This window comes from Seriola aureovittata, chromosome 20 (genome assembly GCF_021018895.1).
Source record: "Seriola aureovittata isolate HTS-2021-v1 ecotype China chromosome 20, ASM2101889v1, whole genome shotgun sequence".
Taxonomy (NCBI): Eukaryota; Metazoa; Chordata; class Actinopteri; order Carangiformes; family Carangidae; genus Seriola; species Seriola aureovittata.
The window spans coordinates 1,898,593-1,919,198 of NC_079383.1; the positions used below are offsets into that span (position 1 = coordinate 1,898,593).

At 43.2% G+C, this 20,606-nt stretch overlaps 1 protein-coding gene and 1 long non-coding RNA gene across 4 annotated transcripts in view; one reads left to right on the forward strand and one right to left on the reverse strand.

The window, feature by feature from the left end:
- LOC130161248 (E3 ubiquitin-protein ligase HECW1) overlaps nt 1–20,606 on the reverse strand; it is a 67,607-nt gene that overhangs the window by 13,941 nt on the left and 33,060 nt on the right. For 2 of the 3 annotated variants that reach the window (XM_056364396.1, XM_056364397.1), the window contains 14 exons: nt 20,198–20,340; nt 19,891–19,991; nt 18,114–19,129; nt 17,253–17,823; nt 12,946–13,044; nt 8,826–8,979; nt 8,163–8,266; nt 7,903–8,009; nt 6,700–6,885; nt 6,211–6,345; nt 5,594–5,708; nt 5,387–5,483; nt 523–606; nt 295–401 (listed from right to left, as the gene is read on the reverse strand). In XM_056364396.1, the coding sequence (XP_056220371.1) occupies nt 295–401; nt 523–606; nt 5,387–5,483; nt 5,594–5,708; nt 6,211–6,345; nt 6,700–6,885; nt 7,903–8,009; nt 8,163–8,266; nt 8,826–8,979; nt 12,946–13,044; nt 17,253–17,823; nt 18,114–19,129; nt 19,891–19,991; nt 20,198–20,340 (3,019 nt within the window). The remainder of the gene's footprint in view (nt 1–294; nt 402–522; nt 607–5,386; nt 5,484–5,593; nt 5,709–6,210; nt 6,346–6,699; nt 6,886–7,902; nt 8,010–8,162; nt 8,267–8,825; nt 8,980–12,945; nt 13,045–17,252; nt 17,824–18,113; nt 19,130–19,890; nt 19,992–20,197; nt 20,341–20,606) is intronic. The other variant, XM_056364398.1, reaches the window with a different exon arrangement.
- LOC130161249 (uncharacterized) lies at nt 1,259–2,484 on the forward strand. Its single transcript, XR_008826119.1, has 3 exons — nt 1,259–1,649; nt 2,184–2,253; nt 2,349–2,484. It is a non-coding gene; the product is annotated as an uncharacterized LOC130161249 (long non-coding RNA).

Sequence of the window (20,606 nt, forward strand, 5' to 3'; positions counted from 1 at the left end):
CCAGTTTCCTTACAGCTGCCAACGGACTGAACCTGTGATGAACATGTTATATATTATTATAATCTATGATGTTTTCTGCATGTACAGTATATTAACCAACCCGTGGCTCTCAACAAAGACAGAGGTAAAGTGGAGTTCTTATTTTAGCTCTGACAAAGCATCTCCTCGTGGAAAAAGAAAAATCCCAACTCGCTTTGTATTTACAGTCGTCAGGTCAAAGCTGCTCTGCTGGACAACACTGAAATGTAACACACCTCTTCACTTCGTTGTGAGCTCCAGATGTTTGTAACCTACCAGGGGAGTTCTGTGGTGAGGAGGCGGGCGAACAGCGAGGAGAGAAGCTGAAGCCGGGGTGGATGGGGTGAGGTGGAACGTAGGACATGATTTCTTCTTCAAATAAACTGAAGGAACAAGAGACAGAAAAGCAGAGACTTCACTGCATTACATCGAGTCCAAGCAGAAGCTGTCGATGAGGTCGTTACTGTAAAGAAACTACAGTTTGAAGTCAGTGGCGTTCTTTACCTCAACAGGATGACCAGGTCTGCGTCACACGACAGCTTCTCCACCCCCTGGGTACCTTCAGTCCGGATGTAGTGGATCTTCTCCCTGGAAACAAGAGTCAGATTCAATCACTTGTTCAAACAAGTAAATATCTGGAGTACTGAGACCCACTCTCTCTGACGATCCAAACCAGCTGTCAGGACTTCTGGAACTTTGTGATGTCACAACAAAGCAGTCACCAAGCCCCGCCCACCTGGACCCACCATCCAAACCTTTGCAGGATTTGGTTTCTCTGAGTGTTTTTACCTGAAATCTGCTTTAGTTTTATTGGATTAATTAGAAAAGCCAAACAAATACATCTTCTTATGGATCGACACTTCAAATAAAACACAGAAGAAGAGGAAAATAAAGTTATTTTATGGTCTAAAATTACATGACTGATTCAATCAATCATCCTCACATCCTGTGTTACCAGTAGATGAGAAGGAACAAACACTCCCACACTGTGAATGTAAACTGTCAAATCATACTGTCAATTATTCCTTCATGTTATAAAGCAGCGTAATCCTTCTAGACCGGCACGATTCATGTCAACAGTATTTGGACAACCCCCTTCAGTATGTTTAACCACTTATCTCCAAACCCCCTTCACCTTGTTTGAGTTGGTGGGTGTTTGTCATTTTGCTTTACCTTCAGTGTAAGAGCATTTCCTTCATCTTACTTTGTTGGGATTATGATGTATTTAAAATTGATATTAAAGGGGACATATTATGCTCCTTTTCAACAAGTTTGAATAAGTCTCAGAGGTCCCCAAAGCATGTATTTGAAGCTTTTTGCTAAAAAATCCACTCCGATCCTATATTTCAGCATGCCTGTAAACCCCTCTTTTTGAGCCCTGTTCAGAACAGGCTGTTTCTGTGTCTGTAGCTTTAAATGCAATGAGCTGTGCCTGACCACGCCCCTCTCCGGAAGGGGATGCCGTTCGGGCTTCTGGCACCGTGCTCTAATGTTTACGGTGACCGTGACCGGCAACCTGGCGTCGGTAGCGATTTGGTTCAACCACACGACTTTTATCCAGAATCTGACCCAGAGGGAGAGGCTGCTGAAGAAGTTCAAACTCTACAACTGCAGCAGGACGTTTCTGAATGGTTGGTAACCAATTTTGTGTATTTTGACATTACATTTTCAGTTTGTTGATGAGTGCTGGCACACAGTTACTAACATGTAGCTAGGTAGCTAATGCTAACTGTTACTGTCTCGTCATTACTGGGAGCTCTTTTGGTAAATAAGCACTATTGTGAATAGTGTAATGTAGTTATCTGTCATGCCTCCTTAGATATACTTTTACAGTCTGAAAATGTTTGTTGTATGTAGACTGCTACAGGTGTTCAATGTCAGTACTAGTCAGATATATTAATAGGTGCTGACAAAGTAAATCATTTTTCTCCATGTTTTGAGCAGAGATGCTCATCATGACATCTTCCTTTATGTAGTAAATTTATTTTGTGTTTTACAGTAAAAGCTGTAAATCAGCATAAACATGTCTGACAGCAACAGTAATCTTTAGTCAAAGACTAAACTGGGCAGTTTTCTACACTACACTGTTGTCAAGCTCCACATTATATGCAATAAGTGACATGTTATAAATTACCTCGGTTATATCTGTTATATATTTTGGACAGGTGCTCCTGTGGAAACTGTGCAACCATGCCCACAGAAGCTGAGAATATCTGCTGCTAGGAGATACCACAGGTAACATTCTCACTAGACAAACTAATCATTAATTTGTTTTGATTACATTACATTTATAATAAACCATAGAATGTCCCATTTGCAATTCACTGTAGGTTACCAGACAGCTATGGGAGATCGAGGAAGATTTACCATGTACGGTCGGCCGTCCTGGGTTGGAGCCGCTCTGCCTCACTGTGTACTCCCTCCAGAATGCCTGCAACATGTACCGCACTGACTACGGTCCTTTACAGTTTAGAGGAATACACCAGTATGTTTTGCTTCTTTGTAAAAACATAGTTTCAATCTAAATAAAAGATGTTAGGCAGTCTTGTTTTACTTCAGTGCACATAATTTTACAATGGTAATAACACACCACAAATAGAGTAACACACACTCAAATAAATTAGTTTAGCTGCTCTTTGATTTGTAAAGTTCTTCTATCAGCAGATAGTGTGCATATGATATATGAATTCAGAGGAGTCATTTCTTTAGTAACAATCAAGCATTTATTTACATCAAATGAGGCAGGTATAATCAGTGATAATAAAAAAAAACTGTAGGATTCACTGGATCCATATAAAAAATTGTGAGACACAACATAGATATATGTTTGCAAGACTAAATGCCCTGTCCAGTTGTTTTAGTCAGTACAGGTATCTAGCCTATAGGAGCTTTGTGAGCTGGTGCTGGGGCTTCCTTGGTTGCAGAATCTGGGTCGTCATTCCAGCCTGCGTGGTCCTACACATCCATGCCGTGTTTCCTGACGCCACAGGCCGGTACGTGGGCTTTAGACTGGCCCATGATAGAACCGGGACACATAGCTGGATATGACCTCCTCCTTCTCAGGCCGCTCGAACTGTGCAGTGAGGTCCTCTGGGATGGGGATGGCCAAAGCAGCTTCTGTGTATGGTCCCAGGTCACAAAGACTTTTTCAAATATGAGGTCCACCACATTCCCTGTTTGATAAAACACAAAAGATTTTTTTTTTTTTTTTACATTTTTCACTTTTTTTTTTTTTTACAAAACAATGATTGAAAGTCTGTTTCTAACTACCTCCTGATATTTTCTTTACTGTATTTTGTTGTTGATGGAACTGTCATAACATTATATGTGCAATATTTAATACAATGTGTACAAAACATTTTTTGGTTGAAAAATAAAATAATATAACACTTATAGAATGTCAGCCCAGTCTTAATTGGTTTAGCTCTGTATTCTCCCTTCATGGCTTTTGGAAATTGGACCTTGAACAGTGGTTCACCTTCTTTTGTTTGGGCTTGTGGTCGGTCAGCATTTTCATTGTAGTACATGGCAGCCAGGTGACAGACGATGACAGAAACCTTAGCCTACACACTCTCACAAGTTGTAAGTAACCACAGCTTCATTTACCTGCACATTATTCCAAGACTGATAAATGACTGTTAGGTTTATCAAAAATAGATGCACTTCAGATGGCTACAGACCTGTACTTCTGATGTGAGGCTGAAGACTCTTCAAGGATAACTGTGTGCCTGCAGTGGGTCAGTCTGGCATGCAACACCCCTTGTTGCAGGAAGCTGTATAGATGGCCTGAACAGAGGAAACAGAGGTTACACCAACATCTCCTCAAATGTGTAGTTATGGCAACAGCTGCAAACAGTGCAAGAATGATAACAGATGCTCTCAATTATGTGTAAACTGGGTTGTCGATAGCTTGTAAATGCTGCAAATACCTCACTATATGTGCAAAATGCAAAAAATGTGTATTATAGACTATCCCCTTGGACATATCCACTTAACTGTGTGCTTATCTAGATATTCCCTACAGGCACTGTATCTGTGAACATGATATAAACGTTAAAACGGCCGTTATAAGGCATGACTCTCAATAATAACTTTCACAGCACTAATAAACAAGCCCGGACACCTATGCTAATCAATACAGAGCCTATTTTTAGTCCGAATTTTACCTGCTTGACTTTACAGACAGCTAAAACGCCTTTAAAGTATAATACATTTAACAGGGTGGCTCTAATCAATGTCACATGGCGATACCAAGCAGAAGAATTACATACAATCTGTACCCGGCTATACCCGGCTGCGTGTCGACGACGCTAAACGTTAGCCACGTTAGCTGCCATGCTAACAACACACGCAACAGGCTCTCGTGAACAAACAGTAAAGCAACATAAAATGGTAAAACTTACAGCTCCGAAGTTCAAAGTTGGGTCACGGACAGTCAGTACTGATCCAAGCTTTATCTTGAGACTTGTAGCAAATCCTGCGTTGTCCTGGCCCTCGTTGAGAAAGCAGTCCGAGGTGAAATGGTTAGCACACACTACAACACTTTCGGAGTTGGAGCGGGAACATTTCCATCAAAAATAAAATTAATCCACTGGGTCTTCAGATCCTCGGGCGTAGGGATTAAAAAAAGACTCCTGTGTTGGTTTGTGCAGCCAACAACAAAGCAACTACTGTGTTTCGCTCGTACCTTCGACATTGTTCTACCGAAAGCTAGTGTTCGCGAGGGAAGTAACGATACCATCTGTAACACGGACTCAGAGGGCGGAACACACACCTAGCTCGGGGAGCGTCACCCACCCGGGGGGAGGGGCATCGCCCTTCTTGACGTCACCAGGGGCGAATCTCCAATCCGCTCGTTTGAGCACACATTTCTTGAAAGGTGGAGAAAGCAAAAGAACGAGAGGATGGACTTTTCTCATGTTTGGGGGGTCCGTAGACACGCCAGGGACACATACTACCGATAGAAAACCATGGAAAAGTGCATTTTGCATAATAGGTCCCCTTTAAAGCTAATTAATGTTGTTTAATCCATTTGTTGTTCTGTTTGTTAATCATGAAGTAAGGCTAATTATTATTTGAAACATTTATGGTATTCCTATGTGTAATATTTATGATTTAAAGGCCAGATATTGTAATGTTTTTCTCCTTTGAACCATGGCAAGCATCCTGGAAATCAACATTCCCGTTAAATAAACAGAACAATTGATTGCAACACTTGTTTCTTGACAGTTTGTGGCTTCAGTTAAAACCTCAAGTGCACAACTTTAAAAGAATGGTGTGTCTTTGATTGTGTAAAGTGAACTGGAAGCATCACATTAGCTTCAGATAAATGTGCTTTTCTATGGAGCGTGTGTAATAACAGTAATACCTGAGGGCATGGTTTCTGCTCAGGCTCGGCTGTCGCTCCTGCAACATGTCAAAGATGTTGGGCTGTCGGAGGAATGCCACGATCTTGTCATTGTAAGCTGGTGAGGGAGAGACGGAGACATTAACACAGTCATCAGAAAGAACAGCTCATGTTAATCTGGCCGATCCAGGCTTCAGATTAATGATACGACGTTACGACGGCGCCTACATGGAGCGTTCCCTTGCTGTGAGTCACCGTGATGTTGGCTTCGGATGGCGGCCACCAGACTGTTTCCAGGCCGGGCCATCAGAGAAGCTCCACGACTCCTGGACACGTCAGACGCCTGAGAACAAACACAAACACGAATTGTGGTCGTTGACTCTTAATTTAATTAATTAATTCTTTATTTTCATTCTTGTCGACAAAACTGAAAACGAAAACACCAAATTAACAATAAATGTATCCTAAGTACAGTGTGTGTATCTGAAGCCTGACACAACTTCTTGTTTCCTAAAAACAATTAAAAACACATCAGTGAGCCAAACTGTTGCACTGAGCGTTTCCTCCAGTTTGATTAATGCTCGTTATAAACAGTGTCCAGCTGTTTTTAAGAAAATGAAACTATATATTTGTTGCCTGTTTTTTAGGGCGTCACAGACTAACACATTGTTTGTTTTGGTCTTAAATAACAATGAAGAAAACAAGCAATTTAAAAACGTGGCAGCCTTATTTTAAAACACAAACAGGAAGTAAAATGTGCCGCAGTAATTATTTTTCAAGTTGCATTTTGTTCTGAATTGTTGTTCTGATTGAATGTGTGTAGAACTGATGTGTGTGCACAGTACCTCGCCTGCGCTGTAGCTGCGTAGTCTCTGCAGGTGTTGTCTGTGGGCGAGGTGTCCAGGCAGCCGGCCGTTCTGCAGCGGGATCCGAGGGTCGATGAAGGTCGTTGCTCGACTGTTGTGGTCCACGAAGAACGACTAAGAGACCGGAGCAAAATCATATTAAAGCGATTTAAAGTTTCAGGTTAAAATTTGACAAAACATTTTCTAAAGGTTTGCCACAAAAACTATGATATTGTGCCTCAAATATGAGCGTGTGAGGCACGTGTGTGTGTGTGTGTGTGTGGATTTACTGGTTGTACATTGAGTGTGTAACTTCAGCTGCACATGACAGACTGTAACTGCAGCTGAAAACAATGCAAGTGTTCTGTCCTTGGTTCGTTCTGCTTTGTTGGCCTTTCCAAGTGTGACGCACCGCCGACTATCAGGCATCAACATCCGCCCGTCCAACAGAGCCGCCAAAAGGTCACTCTCTGTGTAAGGTCACTGTACCTTGCCCTGGGGGTCAGTCTTGATCTCCCAGCCCCTCGGCAGCTCCAGCTGGGTGTCCGCGAACTTGTTGAGGAAAACCACCAGGTCCCGGTTGTGTTGGTAGCGCTCGAAGTTCCTGGCGTCGCGACGCACCTTCAGTATCATGTGTTTGACACAGCTGCTGCTGGTGAACATCCGGTAGGCTGCCTGGAGGACGTGTGCAGTAATAATTAACACACACCAACTGAGCAATATCCCTTTTCTGCTGCTAGTTTTGTTGTATTTTTTGTATATTTAAATATTTAATTGTACATGTTATATTGTTATCTACTATTTATCTTGTTTTTACGTATTTTATATCGTCATTTTGCAGTTTTTCTTTTCTTTGTACTGTCACTCTGCTGCTGCAACGCTGCACATTTCTCCACTGTGGGACTAATAAAGTAACATCTTATCTCATCTCATTTAGAAAAGTTGATAAAGTCCTGCAGCGCTGACAGAAATGTTGTTTTGATCTTATTTTGTCTGTGGATTTATGACAGTGTGTGTCTATCTAAAACAGATGTTTTCCTCAATGTTACACTGGATATAAAAATTAGCTGTTTAATCAAAGTCTTCATGCAGATCAATATTATTCACTATTGTATTTTTAAACCAATCACTGTCCCTTACACTACATCATTTTATTAACTTATCATGAGAGCCTTGTCTATGTTTGTCTGTATAAATGGTCTATTGTTGTAAATGTATATTATTTTTTTTGAAATTCTTCCATTTGAATTCATTTTTGAGATTTGACATCTGATATTTCAAAGTTAAAAATCTGAATTACATTAAAGGATATCTTTGGCAATATTCTATATTTTTTTCATTGTAATAAAAGTCTTTATACTTCCTGACTTCCTCAGCTCCAAGAGCGTTGACTCCTAGTGAAGATAAAAACCTTTACAAACAGTTTAATTTTAATGATCTCCTAAAACACCTGATCTTGTTCGGGACTATTTTCAGCGGCGGATTAATCCACATTTGGTGACGTGAGTATTTGAGGCAGCAGGACAGCGGATGAGGGATCGAGTCAGAATAAAACACAGTGTGTGTGTTCGTGTTAAAAAACAGAGGCTCAGAGGAATTAAAATATTTTCCTGTTTTTTCATGGGATTTGTTGATCACAGATAAATATAAAATCACCACATGTATTGATTACATTCATTGACCAGTGCTCACATAGTTACTGTGCAACACAGTGAAGAACTCTGGGTGTGTGATGAACTTGACAGCAGGTGATTGGAGGAGGTGGCTGATCTTCTGGTGACTGACAGGAGAGGCGGGGCCTGCGGACAGACAACAGGTAAGTCGCTCTTTACTCTAATGTCCAATATGTTAAATTACATTACAGTGCGAAAAAGTTTTATCTTTATATATATTTATGTAATGAAAAGTGACGATGATGTGGCTTCACGGTGTGAGGAGGGTCGGTCGTGTACCTGTCGGCGCAGGCTCAGAATCCGTCTCTGTGCTGCTGCTCCGCTCTAACCTTGGACCCCCTCCCTCCTCCTCGGTGGCCATGGTCCTCTGGATGCTCTGGTACCTGCGCAGACAACAAGCCGTCATCTTACAGGAGAGTGGAGGATGAAACGTGGATATTTCTTTGGCTTGGGAAGAATTAGTGGGTTCTTAAAGAATATCTGCACCTTTCACACGGACAAAATGTTCAGGGCTTCTTGCACTCAAACGAACATGTAATATATTGCGGCTGTGTGTATTGTTAATGTATTGAGCTGGTTTGAATTCCATCTCCAGTCACCAGATGTCAGCATCACTCCACCACAGGACCTTCTTTTCTTCACTCCTCCTTTTCCTTCACTCACTTTTCAGTTCAAAAACATTTTCAGGTTGAAAAAAACACAACAGTACCAATATATTAAGACGAAAACTGACTGATATAATGATAAGAATCAAAATGATTGCCACCACCAAGACAGAATATTTGGTATGGTAAGTATTTACAACAAACTTCTCTACTTAAACAAAATCACATTATTTTATCCTGTTACATCATGAAACGTTCTGGTTATTTCAATTAAATCAATACATCTCGTTTTAATAGAAACATTTCTAGTAATAACACGGCCTAGTCTCAGTCTGACCTCCTGTTGAGTTGTTCCATCTGCTGGGTGGACCCTGAGCGCGGGATGCCGTGGTTACACTTGCCGCCGTGGCTCGGCCTCTGCCAGGTCGTCGTCCTGTTGACGTGGTCCACGTAGAAAACTCGGCCGTGGCTGTCGATACGAGCTTCCCAGTCTGAAGAAACAGAGAGAGGAGGCGGAGAAACGGAGGAAAGTCAGTCACTATGCTGCGTGTCAAATTATAAGATCTGAAGCCGTCTTTCAACAGTTCCCACCGTGAGACACACAGCATTATTTCTGTCAACAAGCTGATTGTGCTGGCCCGGAGATCACCAGGACGTTCAGATCAAACTGCCTGGTGGTAAGATTCAAACCTACAGAGCAAACGTCTGAAGAATATACAGTTTAAAAAAATCTAAATGTTTCATACTATGTGGGAATAACACTGACATACTGTTTATGCTTTATGGGGCTAATGTTTGTTAACTACTTCTGCATCATCAGAATCCATTTGGAGTTGAGTTTGTCTCCATCTGATGAACCTATGTTTATATTTATATTCACTCTCTGCTAGAGCTCATGATAAAATATCTGGCTCTGCTCAGCTGTGTTACACCCAGTTGGCATCTGACTGTGTCTGTGACGGAGCAGGTGTTGTACAGTGGGTTTATCAAAGCTTTTTCACTGAGAACACCTGCACTGATGAGAGATGGAGTCAAACAGTAAAGTTGGAGGTTGTAAAACCAAAACAATTATACTAAAATATTCATACAGCTGAGAGGAACTGCAGCAGAGCTGATTCTCTGTGGTTTCATCGCTTGTCATTTGACCCATTGTTTATATTATATAAAATATTGAGTACAGCAGCTTTAAAATCCTTTAAAGCTCCTCCAGTCTAAAGGTCTCTGTCCATGTGTAGTGTGATTATAGATCAGCTCTAGCTTCTATATTAATACTGTGAAAGTATCAAAGCCTCAGTCCACAGAGAAATGCACACAGCCTGTATTCAGAAACTGAGCCTTAAAACCAGCCGTCAGGACTTCTGGAACTTTGTGATGTCACAACAAAGCAGTCACCAAGCCCCGCCCACCTGGACCCACCATCCAAACCTTGCAGGATTTGGTTTCTCTGAGTGTTTTTACCTGAAATCTGCTATATTTTTATTGGATCACTCAGGAAACAGTCAGCCAATCAGAAGAAAGGCTCAAAGCCTCCTCTCAACACTTCACATAAAACACAGAAGAAAAAGAAAATATGGAGCTTTAACATACCGAAAAACAGTTTCTTAAGACATTAAACTTTTCTATAATCATGTTTCAAATGTCTTGTGACCTGCTTTAGTCTCATGTTTCATAGGGACTGTATGAATATTATTGGGGCGGGGAGGTGGTGAACATCATGTTTCACTTTTTAAAATGAAACATCGTTGGTTAGTTCAACTCAATAATTTTCCTACAGTCCCTTAAAACACACTGACTTCTACTAGAAACAGTCAGAATTTGTTTCTTCAGGAACAATCAACTCTTGTTTGTAGCTTATAGATCATATTGATCAGCTGCTTTATGAGGGATTCCATAGGATAAAACAGTTTTGGTGACTTTTGTGGTTTGAGGAGATTTGAATTGTTGTTGTTGTTGTTGTTGTTGTTGTTGTTGTTGTTGTTGTTGTTGTTGTTGCCACAGTTTGGAAGTCATTCAGCTCGTAAACGCTCGCAGTGTGAAACAGGGAGCGTAGCGGCTTTTCTCAGCTCTGACTAACTGCTGTGGGAGGAGGAGGAAGATGAAGACTACCCCCCTCAGGACATAAACACCCTTTATTGGCTGTCACGACTGCTCTGCCCACACACACACACACACACACACACACACACACACACACACACACACACACACACACACACACACACACACACACACACACACACACACACACACACAAACACAAACACACAGAGACAACAACTTCTTCTTGCCAGTCCTGACCAACAGGAAGTTAGTATTCCTACCTTGTCTCTGTGGCCTCATCAGGCTGAAGGTGGTCTGGGTCAGGTTTTTAAGTGATCTAATAATGACACTCACTCTCTGTGTGATTGTGATCAGGCTTCGTTCTCGAACACAAAGTGCAGTCGAGTGTCACTACATGTAAATGTGGTCGTGTGCCTGGATGTGTTGTAAGTGGATTCAGTCCACGGTGTCAGATGCTCGAACACAGATCTACACGCCGCTTATCAGCTGGAAAGTACTCGACCAACTCACACAGTGACCGGCGTCCTCACACTGGAAGTCAAGGAGGAATCAACTTCACACTGGTTATATTCTGTAGGACGGTGATTGTAGGCTACAATATGAACTTTTAGCCTGTGTTTGTTCACATCTTGGGAGAATTACAAGAACGCAGGATTTTTTCTGTCAGTGTCCGTCACGTTATTCCTGGAAAAACCTCTGGAAAGTGATTTCTGTGATTTCTAAGTGGATTTAATGGACTTTTATTTGCAATGGACATCAAAGATAATGACATTCTTGTGAAGTGTAAGTCACTCTGAATCTAAAAATTCATGCATCATGTCTGTGTGTTCAGATTGATGTGATTTATGGCACAAATTGATGCACAATCTGGCACTAAAAGTTTTAAAGTACTGTCATTTTTTAAGGTACTTTCTAGGTGGAGGAGAAAATGTCTAGTTATCAAATCAGGTCTGAATCATCGGTGGGTAGTAAAACAATATTTTCCTGAACTTCAGACACGACAACATTCAAGGATATAAGAATATTTTTCATGTTGAGCTCATGTTCGTGAAACAAGAAGCAGCAACAGGCTCTGTTACTTCAAAACTTCAAAACTTTCCACGGTTGTTTAGGCTCTGCTGCACATCCTCATAGGACTATTCAACACTAGTGTTAATTTCTGAGGATGCACAAAACCAGTGCAGCTGAAGAACGCAGGTTAATATGTAGCTGAGGCCGAGCAGAGATGTCCTGACCGGGATCAGGGCTGATCCAGGCACATTTGAACGGACTGGTATCGGCTAAACTAAAGCTGATTGCACGTCGATCCTTTCACTGCTGAACGTGCTGGGGTGAGAGACTCTGACGCCTGGACTCGTTAAGCTTTGTCTTTCTCATTAGCAACGTAATGTACAAAACATTCAAGTAGAAACTTGTTCTTTTCATATGAAGAGTCGCTAATTAACATTAATTCCATGAGTGATTTGATGGCAGGACAAAGCCAGAGATCATTTTGTGGGGGTGTCTATTAGTACTAAACTTTCATTCATATTAACATATTAATTAATATTCATTTAAGCTCATAAGCTTCTGTATTTGGATCAACTAGGTCCCGGAATTTAGTCAGATACTCATTTAATCAACTTCCAGGTGAATATAAGTTTCAGATCAGATGTTAAAGAACTTGGATGTGTATGAACTTGATGGAAACATCCACAGTTAACAACAGAAACCAGTGACATGGGTGACGTGTCTATCAGCATCATCATCTCCTGTGAGTTCAACTTATTTGTTTTATTTCCAAGGATGAGGAGGACAGATGGACACCACTCTCCCGTCTGTCATGGTTACCCTAGCTTAGCATGTCCACAGCTCATAAATACACCTTTCAGCACCTGTAAGGCTCAGTAATTAACCCTTTGTATCTCACCAACAGAAATGTAAAAAGGTTAAACCTGGCAACCTCACTGTGACGTCAAGTCTTCTGCTGTTCACCAGGAAACAGTTCCACATGCATGGATTAAACAGATGGAAGTGTGGACAGGTGTATGTTGGAGGGAACCTGACTCAGCTTCTATAATCATTAAAATAATGGCACAGAGTTTAGGGACTCCCAGTTGGATACTCATGTGGAGTGGAGTTTGGGACCAGCGATCCCTCCAACCAATCAACACTGAGTTCAAATCCAACCATGAACCAAGCATAAAGCATAAAGCACAGCATAAAGCCCAACATGTAAAACTAAAGGAGAGTGTGAGGAGGGACAGTGACATGATGATGGAGAACAGAGAGGAAGATGGGATGTGTTTGGAAAGTAAAGGAACATGGCAGCATGCACACACAAACAGCCACACTCACAGCAAACCAAGGTGATGGGATGAGACTCCAGAGTAAGACTGGGACCTGTTGGTTCTTACTTGGAGGTAAGGCTTGGTCAGTGGCAGCAGGAAAATGGTTTAGGTCATGGCTGGGTCGCAGGACTGGAAGATGGCCAACAGGAGGGGAGAAGCCTGAGCCTACAGGACATCAGAGAGACAGTACGGGATAGATTACCATAATGTTGGGGAGACACTACGCCAAACTAGGAGACTCTTAGACGAAGAAAAGGCTTGACATCGCAGAAGAATTTACAGTATTTTTGGCCACTTGTGGGCAGTGGAATAAACTCTAAACACTGACATATCATCACCATGTTACGTTATAGCAAAGGTGTTAGCAAACTTACACATCCAGCAGACACGGAGCAATATTAATATTAATCTGGAGTTATGTTTTAGTCCAATATTCACTCTCCTTTTAGCTCTGGTTTGGTCTCCACCATGTAATGAGGGGGACGTCTCAGCCTCTTTGGTTGCTAATAACTGGTCTGTGTCCATCAGCTAGCTGCTAAGTCTTTCTGTCTGCTGCTTGATGTTGGGCAGGAAGTGACCAGTGACTTTAGTTAGAGTTGTAAAACCAAAACAATGAGGCTGAAAGAGGCTAAAATGCTCTGTACGGCTGAATGGAGCAGGAGAATTGGTGATAATTCTTTAAACATCCCACAGTTTCCATGCACAGATCAGATGCTCAATGCCAGTGATTTAAAAATATAAGCCAGGTTTTTCATCATCACTGTTCTTTCTTGCGATAACGTTGGTAATTCAGATTGATTATGTGTCCTCACACTTACACACTCTTCCTGTCGCCTCACTATAAGCTGCACTCTCATCGGCTTTTAGCAGTGTCTTTGTAAATACTCTCTGACGGCATTTCCAACAGCTATTAGAGCTCTACTTGAGACTGAATACGAGATCCGGATGAAGGAGAATGTGCGTTAATGCAAAGTGGGAATAAACAGAACATGCTTTGAGATGGGAGTACGGGAGGATCAGCTGCAGTCGGATTTGGTGTAAAGTGTAATCCACACAATGCTATCACATTAATGAGGAAGCATTATCACCATGGCAGCAACATGCTCAGAGCAGGTGCATGATTAGAAGCATCACTGCAAATGGCAGAAACATCACTGTCATCACAGCAGGTAAAAGAATCACAACACAGACACTATGAGTAATCAATGAGACATTCACGACTTCAGCTAAAAAGCTGGTATAAAGTTTGACAGTAATGATAAGCTCAGATCAGCTACAACACCACAACATCACACCTGCCTCATACTACAACAGTAGAATAAAGAGAAACGACACCGTGAGCACGAGGAACACTGAATGCAATGAAACAACTATGGGAAACCTCCAAACGTCATTGGTGCAGAAACAAAGACAATAGGATGAAGCTTGATGTAGACTCTGGCTACGTCCACACTGATCTCCGTCTTGACCACCGTTTTAGCTCCATATCAGAAACCGTATCCGTATTAACACCTGAAAACACACACATACATGACCATTCACGTACACTGGACGTGTGTGAGTCGGTGTAAACAGGAAACAGATTGTCTACTACTAAAATACTATGAATGAGGAACAGCTGCAGAGTTAAAATGCAGAATTTAACTGGACAACAGCTGCTAGTAAAGACAACAAGGTCAGTAACACTGTAATTCATTATCATGTTGTATTCCCCACTGGCAGTCAAGGCTGATGAGAGCCAATCAGGAGAGACAGTGGGTGTCCATGTCATCGTTTCTAAAGGTCTCTGTTTTTGTTCGTTTTCAAAATAAAACACAAAACCAGAGTTTTAAAAATGAAAACAGGTCCAGCAGAGTTCCTCACGTTCAACACTAAACTCACCTCAAATCAGTGAAACACCTGGACAAGTGAACAGGATTTTGTGACATCACAACGACAGTGAAAGCCAGCCGTGGTCCAGTGTGCAGCTTACACAGGTGTGATGTAGAAACTTGAAACCTCCGGGTCACAAACTCTGAGAATGGACTTTTCAGGGAAGCTGAACGTTCAATAATATCATATATCACGATATTTAAGATGGACTGTATCGAGATATTTTGATACATATATACATTTAAATCCTTATAATGTCTTATAAGACAATAATCTATAAGATTTATAATTATAATGTACCTATTGATAATCAGCTTATAATATAAGCGTAATTAATGACAATAATCAATCATGTTTTCTTCCAGAGCTGCTGTCCAGTACTACACACCCACAGGTCCAACGCGAGCTCCAACAGTTTTATCCAAAAATAACACTGAGACAGTGACACTCACTTTGCAGATTTCTTTAAATAGCTACAACTCAGCACTTACTGCAGCATTACTCGCTCACTTCCTCGTTTATTCTGCTGCATGTTGGTCTTTTGCCTTTTGTTTACGTCACGCTGGAGGAGGGAGAAGACCCACATTCTCTCTTTGTAACACCCACGCGATCCAAAATCGTTTCCACTTATGGTTTAAAAACGAATCTAATCAGCACAGCAACGAGTATTTCACACCTAACATACATTAGTTGAACTGGTGTGAATGCATCATATCTGTGTTACAGTACAGAGAGAGAGACTCCAGGCTCTGAAATGATGTAGTTGATGAAAGAGAGAAATGCCAGATATACATTAAGGGCTTCCCCGTTTAAAGGTCATAACAGGCTAAAGTATGTGGAGAGATTCTGAGAATAAGTATACATTTTATTTTCAAAATAAATCTTCAGGTGCAGAATGTGTTGTTGTGTTTTGATGGAACAGGAGAGTAAAAAGAAAAGAACAAACCTGGCAACCAGTCTGGCAGTGCGCTGATTACATTTCACAGGAGGGAATTTCATTTTGTTTCTGCAAGAATATGTGTGGGGGTGTATCTATGTGTGTGTGTGTGTGTGTGTGTGTGTGTGTGTGTGTGTGACCTACTTTTGAATCGCAGTCTACACCAGCCATCATGTGAAAAGCACAAATACAGTATAAAACATGAAGAGGTATCCAGTGAAACAAACTGGAGGTCTTCTACACCGACTGAAACTAAAGGTGGAAACAGTTTACAGTCATTTTTCTGCTGGTGGATTGTTTGTGCACATTAATCACTGTAATTGGGTTTTTCTCTGAGTGTGTTTTTATTTTGATTAAGGAATCTTAGTTTTATTAGAGGGAGATTTACATGAGCCCCTTTCACACGTGGTGGCTTTATTTATTCATCTGATAAATGTTAAAGGCTTCTCAGATGTTTTCAGATGCAGGTGTCCATTAATTAACAAACATCTTGCAGATTCTCTCCTGATCATCTCACAGTCAATTCCCTGATAAATCAGTTTCATGGTATATATAATTCTACTGCCTGTTTTACGACCTGACAGCGCACAGGCAGTTAAAACTGATTGGGTTGATCATAATTACCAAATTAAGAATTTTGATTGATTAATACTATCAGTTAAACTGAGTGTGGGTCTCACAGACACCAGACATGTTGCTGTTTCTGAATAGAAACCAGTAGAGAGCCGTCGGCTCTGCTGAGGACTGGGGTCGGCCTGCTCTGTTTATTTTATTTTCAGATGCCAGTCTGACTTTGTGTCATGTGAGCAGCAGCCCCGCTGTTCCCACCAGACACTCGTTTCTCCTCTGGTCAACGAGCGATTCTGTTCCTCTGCTCTTTTTTAATCACATCAGCTGATGTTTATAATGACATCATGAATTTATAGCATATAGCTTTTTATGTGTTCCTGGATCAGCGGCGTGACGGCTCTTAAAGAACCATGAAGATCTGCTGGGAGGGGCTTATCTCCTGCCTGTGTGTGTCCTCGTCTGCCTCGCTCTCTGTTTAGACACTCCTGTTCGCTCCGCTCCACTTTAACCTTTGTGTATTGGTATTATGCTGTTCTGTTTTAATTGTCATAAAATACAGTTCTTGAGCTTCATAATTCCCGCCATTTGCATCGCTAGGCAACAACTAGCTAAACAGGACAGGGTTAACAAGGCTCGGCCAGGAGTTTTTAAGGTTTTAAGTCGACAGTGGAAGATAAATTTAGTGATGCTTAAAAGCCAGTGCAGCATTTAGCTAGTTACTAGTGAACTGTCTTTCTTTCCAGCTCACACTCTCTTTTCTCTCTCCCTCCTCCTGCAGGATCAATTCATCTTATTATGTTTGACTTGAAAATAAACTTGACTTGGATGCTTACTCACTAGTCCGACATGAACAGCTGGCAGCAGGTGCAGCTCAGACAGGCGCTTAACAAACAGACAACACCAAACATCGTATGTGACAGCAACAGCACAGCCGGGTGCTCTCTCAGACTGAGGCTGAGTCCAGCAGACAGCCAATAAGAAGGTTTTATCTCACCGATGCTGTTCCTGTCGCTGGGCCCGGCCACAGCTGGCTCCCCCTGCTCTCCCCTCCTGGCTTCCTTCCGCCTCCCCGTCCTCCTCTCTCCTCCTGCCCCGCCCACCTCCTGGCCCTCCGGCGTGTTGCCGGCATCGATCACCGGCTCAAAGGCGCTCTCCTCGTCATCGTCTTCGTCCTGGGAGGAGAACACGGTGCTGCCGGAGAGTCTGTTGCTGTCCACCGAGGAGAGGCGGGTGTGGCTGCAGAAGCGGCTCCGCCCCTCGTAGCCAGAGTTGCTGTAGCACGACGTGCTGTAACAGGAAGTGCTGTAGCAGGAGGTGCTGTAGCAGGAAGTGTCGCAAAACTCACACTCGTTTTCAACCGGAGGTCTGTGGGTGCCCCCGCCAACTCTTCTTCCTCCTCCGTTACTGGAGTCGCCCTCTTCGCTCTCCAGGCAGGAGGGGGAGATCCGCCTCACAGCCGCGTGTCCTCCTTCGCCTTCCAAGAGCTGGTTCAGCTCAGAGAGGCGTTCGATGGAGAGGCTGCGGGGTAGAGAGCGACGGCAGCAGGGACCCGGACACTCCGGGACCTGCACATATATAAAGACACAAACGTTTAACGGGGCAATAACTGTCTTTGCACAAACAACAAACTAACTATTTCATGCTGATCTTTAAAAGTGGGTCATAAAAAAGTTAAAATTTTGCATTTCAGCTTTGTGTGTTTGGCTCTGACTAAATAATTCTGTCGGCTTTAGGGCTCTGTAGCTTTAAGGGATCTGTGATGGTGGTAAGGGGGGGCATGTAGGGCTGGGAAAAGGTTTGCCAAATCCTAAAAAGCCCATGTGAACTTAATTTCAAAGTCCGTCACTGGCTGTACCTGAGAGGGAGACTGGGTTGTGTCCTCCTCTTCCTCGTCCTCCTGCCCCTCCTCTTCTCTGTCTTTGGAGGTTTTCAGCGTCGGTGATGTGGAGGAGGTGTCCTCAGTGGTGTTCGTATTCTCTCCGTCCCCGGCCTCTTCCTCCTCCTGGCTGGGAGGTCTCTGTTGGGCCGAGGGGAGGCTGTGCAGGAGGTGGTGGATGCGGATGTAGTGGGACCGCGGCGTCTCCGGCTCGCCGCAGGCTGAGGCGATCACCGTCTCCAGCTCCGACACCGGGAGCGAGCAGGGGCGGTTTTTGCGGCGTGAGGGAGCGTGGGAGTTGTAGTTTGAGAAGAGAGACTGGCAAGCGCAGGGGGCGGAGCTTCTCTCTCCTCCCTCCGTCACCTCCTGCGGGGCACCTTCAGCGGGTTCTACAGGAGCCTCCGGGGATGTGGTGTTTTCCTCTGTGGGGGCCTCTGCAGTCGGGGCCCCGTCGTTTGTTGTTACGGCTACAGGACTGTCAGAGTCCGGCTTTGGCTGAGTTTCCTCCCCAGCCTCCTTTTCTTCTTCTGTTATCTCCTCAGCCTGGGGTGCAGACTCCTCTCTCTGCGCCTCCTCTCCTTCCTCCTGCTGTCTTTCCTCCTTTCCTCCCTCAGCCTCCTCCACTCCACTGCTCTCCTCCTGCGGTTGAGCTGTGGCCCCCTCCTCCTGCTCCACCTGGGGCCCTGCAGACGCTGGCTCCTCCCTCACTGTGTTCTCCTCCTCCACGGCTCCAGGCTCCGCCCCTGATGATGCCTCCACCTCCTCCACCTCCTCTCCCTCCCCCTCCTCAACAGCAGCAGGTGGGGCCTCCTCAGCTGTGGAGGCAGGAGGCTCGCAGGTCTCAGGGTCAGGAGGGGCGTCCAAGGGGAGGTCGGGCATGTCAGGACCCACACTCAGAGTGTCGTCATCAGGCGCCTCATTAGCGTGGTTGACTTCTGCTGCGTCGCCGCCGTCAGGAGCGGCCGGCTCTACGACCAGGGAGACCTCCTCATCATCTGAGAGGAGAAGAAACGTGTTTTCATCTGTTTGACAGTTGGTGCTTTCGAATCAGATTGTATTCACACACATGAATAACTCACAGGACGAGACTACGAACAAGCAGAGCCACAGATATCGTCTTTTTATTCCACACATTCTTCTACATTACCCACAACCCTCAGCTCAACCGCCGACAGAGAGTCGGGTGTGTTTTGCTAGTAGCTGCTAATGTAGCCTGGAGGCTCTTCTTTCTAACTTTTTCTTTTTCAAACATATTCTGTAAAATCAGTGGAGTTCTGCTTTAAGAATGACACAGCCACAAAAAAGCTAATTTCTACTTTTCTTGTTTCTTGGTATTGTGCAGATCCTGATAGATTTTGATGGGCACAGCTGGAAATCTTCATATTTGTGTTCATAGATCATTAAGACAAAGGGATGTACACCTTCATCCCGTATAGAATCTAAATGCAGCATCAAATCCACTTTAGATTTAAATCTTTACTAAGGATTAAACTAAAACACTACTGTCTGTATACTGGAGGTTTAATGTTATTGAGCTACAGCTGATATAAACTGCAATCAAACCTGTTCACACGATTGGTCATACTGAACAGATACAGTTCACATGGGCAGATAATGATGTAGAGTCTGAGAGAGAACACATATTTGATATTTCTGGTTTTAGATAAATAATGTTAAAATAATTAACATTGAGACTGGAGAGCGAGATAAACAGTAAGTCTGTCCATGCAGCTGGACGGTCTGATGCCTCATGTACCTGGGTGGATGGAGGAGGTCAGCTCAAAGCGGAACTGCAGCTGACCGCAGACGTGATCTGTCGGCAACCTGCGACCCAGAGAATAACTCACCACCCGATCCCTGCACACCAAAGACAGAGAGAGTGAGTCAGGGAGGGAGAGGCAGGGAGAAAATAGGACAACTGAAAATGCAGATGGTGTTATGATATATACAGTAATAAATAATATTGAAAACATGTAGTAGAGAGAATGCACGTATGTCTGGTCTCTGAAGACGTCACAACAAAACCCTCTGCATGAATGTTGTATGGTTGTCTGTGTTTTTACCCAATGGCGTGTTTTTCCAGGAGCCTCTGGACGGGGACAGAGAGCTTCCCCAGGAAGCGCTTGATGATCGGACGACTCTTGGCAAACTTGTCCTTCACCTCGATCTCCAGGACGTCGGTGGGCAGAGACACAAAGGTAAACCTCTGGAGACACACAGACAGAGGAGAAGACGTCTTCAGGGGGAGGGAGATGTTATGATGATATTTGTCTCTGCACTACAAGCAACTTTAAAAATGACTTTATAACTATTTATCCAGTAAAATATACGGCATGTTTTGTATCTGGGAAACATTAAATTCAAGCATCATTTGAGACACATTTGTGCAAAATTTCACGGCAGTTCGTCTCATTGTTGTCGACATATTTTCAGTCCGGACCAAAGTAGCGTGGCCATCCTGAGAGTCATGCT